This window comes from Equus przewalskii, chromosome 15 (genome assembly GCF_037783145.1).
Source record: "Equus przewalskii isolate Varuska chromosome 15, EquPr2, whole genome shotgun sequence".
Taxonomy (NCBI): domain Eukaryota; kingdom Metazoa; phylum Chordata; class Mammalia; order Perissodactyla; family Equidae; genus Equus; species Equus przewalskii.
Window position 1 is genome coordinate 88,785,800 of NC_091845.1, and position 11,080 is coordinate 88,796,879.

Consider the following 11,080-nt stretch of genomic DNA (forward strand, 5'->3'; position numbering starts at 1 on the left):
GACGAGCGGCCCGCCGCCCGTGCGCTCTGACGGGGGTGGGGGCGGCAGCACCGTGACCTCGCGGCGCAAGATCTAGGGTTTCACCTTTTCATCCCACTTAGCCGATACCATAGAAACAACCCATTTGTATTATTCGGTTCAGCAGAGGCGATTACAATGTCACAGCAAAGCACCATGGGCAAGAAGAAACGTTATCCTGAAAGCAACCCTGGACTCTCCGGAAAAAGGAAAAGCCACCAGAATTGTCGCTGGAGTGTCTTCCTGCCAGGGTGCCAAGAAGAAATCAGTTTGGAAGAAGACAGATAGCTCCTCTTGGCTCCATAGAAAGAAACCTGCCCAAATTTCCTTTTTTTTTTTTTTTTTTACGTGCCTACACACAAATCCCCAATTTATAAGCCGTTAAAGATGACCCTTCTACCCCCAAATTTCTTTTTTCTTCGTAGACATGCGCTTTTTGGAGATTTATTTTGCTGGTAATCTCCGCGGTGAATAGGCAGGCCAAAAAGAGAGAGACAGCAAGACGACCCCTCACACACCAACCGCCTCTCAAATCCGAGAAACCGCGGAGGCGCCTGTTGAAGCGAGCTCGAAGTTCATCACAAGAGCACTTTATTTTTATAGTTTTAATCAATATCTATATTTCGTGAACTTTAACATTTTCTTAATTGTGCAATATTTCAAACCTACCAAAAACAAGGCAAACACCCGTGTGACGCTCTTGCTCCAACCCTTCTTTTTAAGCAAGCATTACAGAGGTAGCGAAAACCCCATCTGCCGGCCCTTCTCCCTCTGCCCCTCTCCAAAGGGAACAATTCTGAAGTTGGTGTGAATCCTGCTTAATCATGGTCTTAAATGTCAGGACATATGTGTATGTCCATAAATGTTTTAATGTAGCCTTTCCCTCTGAGTCTTTTTTTTACACCATTAATCAGAGAAAAATCACTAACTAAAACCAAGAAAATATTCTTGTTACATTGCTAAGTGTTTAGAAGGTCAAAAGGATTTCTTCCTGCTTGTGGCAATCGGAGGGAATAATAACAAAGGGATTAGACAGCGGGTAGTAAACAGCCTCTAGGTTACAAACCCTTCCATGGTTACCAGTCAATAGGAAAACAAAGCCAATAATACCCCCCTCCTTCACTGGGTACAAGCGAATTGGAGGAAATGGAATCTAGGTTAACACTTCTTTGGGCATGTAAAATAAAAGCCCTATATGGTAGCAAATACCTTTTTTGAATGGTCTGTTGGTCACATAACTTGTAATCTTTCAGTAAGGATTTACCACTTTCCGAGTGTAAGGGACTCCTGCAATTGAAGGTTGAGATGAGCCCTGCTGCAAACTCTGGGGACGAATCCTCCCAGCTTCCCAGTATGGGGGACCTCCCTGCACCGGAGCAGGGAGTTACAGAAAGCCCCTTACAGCAGCCCTTTGACTTAACCTCCTCCCAGCAGTAAAAGGGCTAAGACAGCACCGATTTTTCTTAAATGCCATTGACTGGTGAAAGACGTCCTTCCCAACCCCCACCCTCCTCTTGCTTCCAGAGCAACCACTCTCATTAATTATACTGGCACGGCACTGCCTGGCCTCCCTTCTAAATAGCCGCCAGATTTCTACATATCATCTCTGCCTTCATAGAGAATGTGCACTGACACCAGGATCACAGAAAATCCTGTAAAGGGTGCCTGATACACGTAAAATGATTGATAGGCCTTGTGGTGGGCCCACTGTGCTGTGTATCATAAGGGGTTTCTTAGAAAAATGCACTAGGAATCGTGTGTTGGAAGTAGATTTTGCTAGCTGTACAAAAATGGTGCTTTCAGTTGCAAAAATAACAATATGTAAGATACTCATATTTAACCAGCAGTAATCTTTAAGTTATATCCATGAAGCAAGAGGGTGAAGGACATGAATATTATTCCTATTTTAATGACTGCACCAGGAAGTCAAGAGAATTACCAAAGAGCTTAGCAATTATCAAGGAGTTATCCCTCTTTCAACACATATTTCTTGAGTACTTGCCATGTGCCAGACACTGCTCCAGATGGTAAGTCTAAGCTGGAATATGAATTAATACTCCTGAAGTACAAAGCAGTTACTGCCCTTATGGACCTACTTCCTGTATTGGTCAAGACTTTTAGATACAAATAACAAAACCCCAAATCAAACTAGCTTGAAAAAAACTAATGTACTGACTCCCACCTTAAGATAGGGAAAGGATAGGGCTTCAGGAACGACTGGATCCAGGAGTTCAGAATCATCATCTCTCTTTCACACTCATTCTCACTTTGCGCCTACTCTTTCTCTCCCTGATTTCTCCATGTTTTGATCTTATTCTCTCCTATTACATACGAGCTTCCTCCATAGGCTGGAGGTAGGGAGAGTATTACCAGGGACAGCTCCAGACTTCAATCGTCTCAGCTAGTGATCCCAGGGGAAGAGAGGCCTTCTTGCTTTTACCATCTGTAAATAATATTGTAGGAAAGGATTCTAACTGACCTGGTTCAAGTCACATGTCCATCCGTAGTGCAGTTAATGTGGTCAGGAACAGGCAGAGAACATCTGTGGCCAGTCCTGATTGTGCAGCCACCCCACAGCCAGGGGCGTGGAATGCTGGGAGTGGCAGCCCCACTGGAGATCCCTGAGTCACAGAGGATTATTCCCCATTGGAAGGGGGATGCTCTCCCCAAATGAGTGTTGGAAGGGATTCTGGCAGATGAAAAGAGCAGGTGCCCCCTACAATGCCGCCTCCTGAACCTGCCACCAAAGAAGGATATGAACACCTTTGTGCAGATTCATATGCGTATGACAGAGACAAAAAATGGGAAGGGAAACTTCCTGAGCTGGTCAGGAAGGATGGGGGGAGACTAGTGTAAGTGTCACCAATCTTCCTCTCCAGCTGGAGGCCTGTGTCCCCATGTGTGGCCCACTGTCACGCTGCACTGGAGCTGAGGGCAGGAACCCAGCAAGATGGCTGATCTTGGGAAGACTTGTTTGGTTGTATGTTTTTAACTTTTTATCACAGAAATTTTCATACACACACAAAAGTAGAATAGTATAATGAAATCCCATGGTTGGTCACACAGTTTCAACAACTACTAATATTTTGGCAATCTTTTATCTATCCAGGAATGTGGGGAATTCACTGAAATACTTAAATTCATAAATTAACACACTTTGTGTAGTGCTATGATCTTATTAATGGAAGAAATGCATGCCTCCAAAGTAACAATTAAATAAGACCAATACCTGTGAAGCTCTTAGCAAAATGTCTGGGACAAAATTAATCTCAAAATATCAACTATTTTTACTGTTATTATTGGGAACCTACTTAAAGCTTTTATTTTTGCTGAGGAAGACGGGCCCTGAGCTAACATCCATACCCATCTTCCTCTACTTTATAGTGGGATGCCTGCTGCAGCATGGCTTGCCAGGCAGTACCATGTCCGCACCCGGGATCTGAACCAGCAAACCCAGGGCCGCAGAAGTGGAACGTGCGAACTTAACCGCTGTGACACGGGGCGGCCCTATTTAAAGCTTTTAAATGCTAATGAAGTCTACACATTAAAATGTATTTGGCCTATGAAGGAAAAAAATATTTAAGGTTAAACTTCTTACCAATAGACAATAACATTTTCAAATGATCCGTTTTTAAATGGGCTATTCGTATTTTTTCTATAACAAGCATATTTAATCATTTCCCCTTTTATATGGAAACGTCAAAAATATTACAAGCAAATGCACTTTTCACCTTACAATTCAGGAGAAAATATAGGTTAAACTGTTTGTCAAGCTCAGGAATGGGTTTGGCCTAGATAATCAGAATCCCAGGTTCCAGGTAACCCACTTCAATATCCAGCAAAGTAATTCATCCTGTGACACTGGATGCAGGTCAAACAGCAGAGCTATGCCTCCCCAGTGAAGTTCTGCAATTCACCTAAGATTTTCTATACCCCAGGCAGACTTCTCAGGAGATTTTTAGTGAATACTTTTTAAAAGGCAGAAACTATGCTAATTAAAGACAACTTTTCTTATTTTCCATTTTTCTCCAATTTGTTTCAGTGTTTTCTCACCTGGGGGGGAATGAAGTATTTAGAGGAAACAATAGTGTCCGGAAGGACCGGGCCCCCTCGCCTTCCTCCCAGGAGCTTCACGGCTGAGCTCTGTGTGTGCTGTTTCCAGAAGGACCTCCCACAGAGCCAGAATCTGCGACTTCGAGGAGGCCCGGGTCTGCTCGGCTGGACGGGCCTGAAACTGAAGTACCCTCTTCGGCCTCGGAAAATGGAAACGATGAGACTCCGTGTTTCCGTTATGAAACCTACTGGTTCCCCCTCCCATACCACCGCTGAAAATTCCTGCACACTCCCACCATATAACTAAAAGTACCCATCTTCATAATCTATCCAGTCGTGGAACAGTCATGCAATACGGCTATCATTTTTATAAACATTGAACAGAAGTTTAGGCAAATGAGCGACTTGTATTGGGGAGAGAAAACGAAGAAAGAAATTGGTAAAACAGAATGCAAATTCTAAAGTTCTGAAAGCTGCGGGGGAGGGGGGAATTTACACCACAAGGAAAATTCTTCTATTTCCATGTCACTTGGAACCTTAATGGGGATGCTCTATTACTAACACCTGCTTTTTTAAAGCAGAAAACAAATGGTTAGGTTTTTCCACACAAACACGGTAAAAGGAAAAACTGCATTTTAAAAACCATGTTGATATTTGTTTTGTTTATTTGCATATTTAAACTAAATATATATTGAAGGGGCTTGATTTGTCCAAAATAAATAGTTTCAAATTTGACACGTTTAAAAATGTTCAGACCATTTAAGGCAAATTAATCTTCATGGTGTAGAATCATGAGATGTATGGGGAAATTAGATTGAAAAAATAGGTTCTGGACGAAATGGAGGGCGACACTGTGACGGTCCACTTCCTTCTTTATTTCATTCCTTTAACAAATATGTGTAGAGTTCCTAATGAGCAAGAAATTGGGCTAAATGCCGTGGAGGGACCAGAAATAGTCCAAAATTTAATAAGGTATGGTTTGAGGACCCACGATCCCTTGCAGGAGAGGGAAGACGGATGGATAAGTAATTATAAGGTGACGAGTGCTGGGATAGATAGGTGTTGGTGTTGCGGAAGAGCAGAAGAGGGCGCTAATTACTCCCTTCCATTGCAAGTTAAGGTATCTACGAGCTGTTTTGATAACCAAAACAGAAAATAGTCCCATTGGCAGTAATGTTTTTGTTTTTAATAACTGAACCTCATCAACAGAAAGTGGCTTCTAAAGCTGTCCAGCCCTCAGGGAGCAGATCCTCCCCAATGCCTACTTTTAAAGAGACCGTGAAGGTTCAGGGCAATCTTCCAGAGAGAACTGGGGCCCCCAGGCTGACTGAAAAGAAATTCACACACTGCCAGGACTAGGAGTCATCATTATCCCTGTCCAGCAGGATGAGACATATGCTATCAACTAGCAACGTCCTATTTCCCCTCGTGTTCTATGTTGGGTGCACTGACATTTGGTCTTAGGCTTCCAGATCTTCAGGAACTAGCTCTGGACGTGACCAAAAGTAATTCATATCACTCAGAGATCCCAAACTAGGGCATGGACTTACTTTCTCAATGAACCCCACCTTCTTTCCTGGCCCCTAGAACCATCGCTATCGCATAGTTTGCAAAACTTCAAAATACCTGGCTAATTAACAGCATCTTCCCCTGCTTTCCATCATTGATACCATTTTTCTCTATTTTAATATTTGGTATTTTGATGCAACTTGAGTGAAAGTTAAATTAATGAGCTCAATAACTATCTTGACATAGAAGTATAGTTGGTTCATTTTTAAGCTTTTTTACTATTTTACTTTTAAATTTCTATTCTTAACTTTTTTTTTCTTTCGGTGAGAAGGATTGGCCCTGAGCTAACATCTGTGCCACTCTTCCTCCACTTTGTACGTAGGACACAGCCACAGCATGGCTGATGAGTGGTGTGTAGGTCTGTGCCTGGGATCCAAACCCGCAAATCCTGGGCGGCTGAAGTGGAGCGTGCAAACTTAACCACTACGTCACTGGGCTGGCCTCTATTTTGAAAGTTTTAATTTTTAATCATGGGTTTTTAATTTTCTTCAGTCTTTTCATAAATTTGTGTTACTTTCTTCCTATGACTTGCCTTCATTGAAATAGCTGCCTTGGTCATGGCATTAGAGAAGCTCCAGACAGTGTCGGGGCTCAGGACATCCTACCCCAAAATATGGCACCATAGCACACTATTTTAAGCTGAAGAGTTTGAGAAAAGAGCAGAAGCAGGGAGGTCTCTCTGGCCTCCTTCCCTCGCCCTCTCCCCAGCCCTCCCTACAGCTAGAAGAGAGGAGCATCCTTATCTCCAAAGAAAAAGGGACACTCAGAAGAATCCTGACAACTAGGATTTGCTAAATTTCCCCCATTTACTACAGTTGCCTCACTCTTAACCTATCACACTCCTCCACGACTATGCGCTCGCTCTGCATCAAACCTAGCATAATATGCTCAGGTCTGTTTTTTGGGTTTTTGTTTCCTTAGGAAGGCTCTTGTGTTCACATAAAACTTACATTAAACAAACTCATATGCTTTCCTCCTGTTAACCTGTCTTTGTCAGTTTAATTTTCAGACCCAGCTAGGGACCCTAAGAGGGTTGAGGAAAACTCTTCCTCCCCTACAGCACAAAGTAGAGCCGGGGAAAATCTCCACCCCTGCGAACCGCAGCAGCTGCTGCCCTAGTGTATCCACCATCCCTTCCAGTGGAGGCTTAAGCAATAATGATTCTGTTGGTGTCTTGGACTTCTGAAATGCTGCTGTTTCTTGGCTTGTTGAACCATGTTGTCTCTTTATAAAAAGCCACTTTTTTTTTTAAAGATTGGCACCTAAGCTAACATCCATTGCCAATCCTTTTTTTTCCTCCTTCTTCTCCCCAAAGCCCCCCCAGTACATAGTTGTGTATTCTAGTTGTGAGTGCCTCTGGTTGTGCTATGTGGGATGCTGCCTCAGCACGGCCTGATGAGCTGGTGCCATGTCTGTGCCCAGGATCCGAACAGGCAAAACCCTGGGCCGCCAAAGCAGAGCACACAACCACTCGGCCACAGGGCCAGCCCCTAAAAAGCCACTTTTCGGTGCTGCTTGTGTGCTCGTTCGGTGCAGACCTGGTACCTCTTTTGTGAAGCGGCAGCTGAGGAGACTACGGCGTTCGCCATGGCCGACGAAAAGCCCAAGGAAGGAGTCAAGACTGAGAATAACGATCATATTAATTTGAAGGTGGCGGGGCAGGATGGTTCTGTGGTGCAGTTTAAGATTAAGAGGCATACACCACTTAGTAAACTAATGAAAGCCTATTGTGAACGACAGGGTTTGTCAATGAGGCAGATCAGATTCCGATTTGACGGGCAGCCAATCAATGAAACAGACACACCTGCACAGTTGGAAATGGAGGATGAAGATACAATTGATGTGTTCCAGCAGCAGACAGGAGGTGTCTATTAAAAAGGGAAGCTGCTACTTTACTCCAGAACTCTCTTCCTCCAGACCAAGAAGACATTCTCAATTAGAAAACCGCAATTTGGTTCCACCGCATCCTGACTACTACAGTATAGTTTTCTCTATTCTTTCATTTTCCCCTTCCCCATTCCTTTATTGTACATAAAGTAACTGGTGTATGTGCACAAGCATATTGCATTTTTTTTTAAACTAAATGGCCAATGGTATGTTTTAATTGACATCAAATGGAGATGGGATAGGGAAAAAGACTGGTTCTGTGAAAATACCCCCTTTCTCCATTAGTGGCATGCTCATTCAGCTCTTATCTTTATATTCCAGTAAGTTATTTTGCTCTCACTGTTTAACAAAAAAAAGAACAACATAAAAATCCTTGCATACCTTGAAAAAAAAAAAAAGCCACTTTTCTATTTGCATAAGATTTTTTTTTTAATCAAGGTAACTGATTTGTAACATTAAATTTCAGGTGTACATCATTATATTTTGATTTCTATGTAGACTCCCTTATGTTCACCACCCAAAGACTAATTACCATCTGTTACTGTACACGTGTCCTTTTACTCTTTTCGCCCTCCCCGCTTTCCCATCTGGTAACCACCAATTTAAACTCTGTATCTATGTTTGTTGTGGTGGTGGTTTAATCTACTACTTATGAGTGAAATCATATGGTATTCGACTTTCTCTTATTTCGCTTAGCGTGATACCCTCAAGGTCCATCCATGTTACGGCAAATTCAAAAAAAGATTTCATTTTTTTTAATGACTGAACAGCATCCCATTTTGTGTATATATATATCACATCTTTATCCATTCATCCACTGATGAACACTTAGGTTGTTTCCAAGTCTTGGCTATTGTGAATAATACTACAATGAACATAAAAGTGCCAATATCTTTTCAAATTAGTGTTTTCGTGTTCTTTAGATAAATACCCAGAAATGGAATAGCTGGATCATATGGTATTTCTATTCTTGATGTCTTGAGAAATCTCCATCCTCTTCTCCATAGTGGCTGCACCAGTTTGCACTCCCACCAGCAGTGTATGAGGGTCCCCTTTCTCCACATCCTCTCCAACACTTATCTCTTGGCTTGTTAATTATAGTCATTCTGACAGGTGTGAGGTGATATCTCACTGAAGTTTTGATTTGCATTTCCCTAATAATGATGCTGAACTGTTGAAAAGCCACTGCTATAAACAACCATTGGATTTGAGACAGACTGTGTCAACAATATGCCCCTTTACAGCACATGGAGTTAGGTTACCCCAGGGAGGGACTCACATCTCCAAGATGCAAACTTCACCTTGGTGAGGAACCAAATGACGCTGGAGACATCCAGAAGAGCATAAAAGTCTTGGCACAAGCCTTGCCTACATCAGACACAGTTAGTTCTCCTAAAGCAGGTTTTGCAACTGCACTAGTTGGTGTGTAGTACTGACTGGGATCTTTACTACAGTCGGAGCTACTAGAGAGCAGGAATATCACCATAGAGAGCAGAACTGTTGGGATCAATGGCCCTAATTTTTCTTCAAGTTTTTAAAAGACGGCACTTGAGGCAGCAGATTCCCTAGGTCTTCCCAGTGGTGGCAAAGGCCAAGCTGACGTAGAAGGTTTCATGATCAAGAGCTATAAAACATCTTGGAGAGAGGAGGAGGTGACAGTTTAGAGTCTACGGGGCAACAACCACCCGTTCCCTCTCCTGTTCACAGGGGGAGGAGGAGATTTGACATTAGCACTTCATTCCCCTTTCTACAAACTGAGGGTGCCATGTCCTGTTTCCACTAAGTTGAGAAATAGTGATTATCTCCTTTCTGACATTTGCTAAGCTACTGGACCAGCCAGCACCACATTTTCCTGAGACAAGGAGAAAGAAGCATGAATAAAAAGAGGGAAGCAAGAGAGAAGAAGTGCCTAATGAATACCCACCATTTAGTTTAACAACACACGGCTTTCCTGTAAGTTGAAGTGACACCATGAAAAGTGGCAGGACTGAGCAGACTTGCTGATATACCCCACACACACCCATGAGTAGAGTAGTGAAGCCAGTCACCTTCCACAAGCAAACTCATGTGTCCTTCCCATCCCAGATGGTGGGGACCCAGCAGTAAAAGGCTGTGGACTAGACTGCCTTGGGAATTAAGCAGGTAGAGAGAGAAAGAGGTAAGATTGTCAAGCCAGGGGTCTATGATAGGAAATCCCTAGAGAGCCCTCACGGAACAATAAACATAACCAAACGTGCTGCAGAAGAGCCAGTATTTGGACATCTGATTCATGGATGGAACCAATAGACACATCACCACCACAACAGAAAGCAAAATGTGAGACCTTGCTTGTCTGTTTTTCCTCTCTGGGTGTTGCTGGAATATGCCTTTAGCTGCCAAATAACGACAGTGATGGATCACACATATAGCATTGTTTTCACTCTTCCTCCAAGTTTTATTCACCCTTAATTATAAAGCTGGTGTTGCTGTCAACATTCCATACATAAGAAGTATGACTGGAAATGAAAAATAAATAAAACCCCAAAAAAGATATGTGGATCTAAGAGAATGCAGATTGAAAAGGGCCATAAAAATCCAATCCTTTAGAAATACAGTAAGAATTAACTTCATTTGATAAATCTACATTTAAAAAGTAAATAGGTTTACATACCCAAGATACTGAAAGGAAAGACGGCCAGGGGAAAAGGTGGTCACAGACCCTGTTGTTTGGAAGACGAGAGACCAAGAAGTTGTAAATGCTCTATTTGAAAAAGGGAAAGAAACTGGGCTTTGGTTAAGAATTCAGCCTAAAAGGAATTCTTCTGATGCAGGGTCAGTGAGCGGAGGAGTCGAAAGAAAGATTTCTTGGACTCTCAAGATCTGGCAGTAGTGCTCTTTTTATTTAGAGAGTAGTGTGGAATAGCATGGGGACAGGACCCATGGGCAGTCAGAGCTGCTGCTGCTGCTGCATGGGGACAGGACCCATGGGCAGTCAGAGCTGCTGCTGCTGCCCTGAGTTGAGGGTTAGGGCTAATTTTATAAGGCATGGGTACGTGACTTATTTTTATTGGAAAAAGAAAAGATGATGTAAAAAGTCATTAAATGATTTCAGTGCAGATGGGGTCTGGTTATTGTGCGGTCATATAACTTTTAGATACGAATCTGGCCATATAGATTGGCATGTAGGTGAGGATGCCCTGGGTTTCTCTCCCTGGGGCAGCCCTAATTCATATCATAAAAAAAATCCACCGGGTCATATAGTTTGGCATGTAGGCCAGATCACCTTGGGCTTCTCTAGCTGGGGCAGCCTTAATCCACATCACTTCCACTCTTTCAGATGGCTCCATTATGACCATCTCCAATGACAAAGATCTAGCCTCTGCAATTATCTAGTTCACCTTGCCCTTGGACTATCAAACAAGCTGGTCTGCAATAGAGACTAGAGATAAAAGCCAGAAAAGCAGCTGTTCTTGGCCCAGAAGGCTGCTGGCCAATGGGATTCCCCATAACCTTCAAGTAGGTGTTAAATACTGCCACTACCTAAGTGGAGAACAGAATATTCAGCATGGGGATT

At 42.9% G+C, this 11,080-nt stretch overlaps 1 protein-coding gene across 1 annotated transcript; it reads left to right on the forward strand.

Moving 5' to 3' along the window:
* Window positions 1-7,153: 7,153 nt before the first annotated feature.
* LOC103553102 (small ubiquitin-related modifier 2) lies at window positions 7,154-7,697 on the forward strand. Its single transcript, XM_008523539.2, has one exon. It carries the CDS (start codon window positions 7,228-7,230, stop codon window positions 7,513-7,515), a length of 288 nt encoding a protein of 95 aa, XP_008521761.1. The 5' UTR covers window positions 7,154-7,227; the 3' UTR covers window positions 7,516-7,697.
* The last annotated feature ends 3,383 nt before the right edge of the window (window positions 7,698-11,080 follow it).

Bases quoted from the DNA above. Each gene is read 5' to 3' on its own strand.
- LOC103553102 (XM_008523539.2), top strand. From the start codon at position 7,228: ATGGCCGACGAAAAGCCCAAGGAAGGAGTCAAGACTGAGAATAACGAT.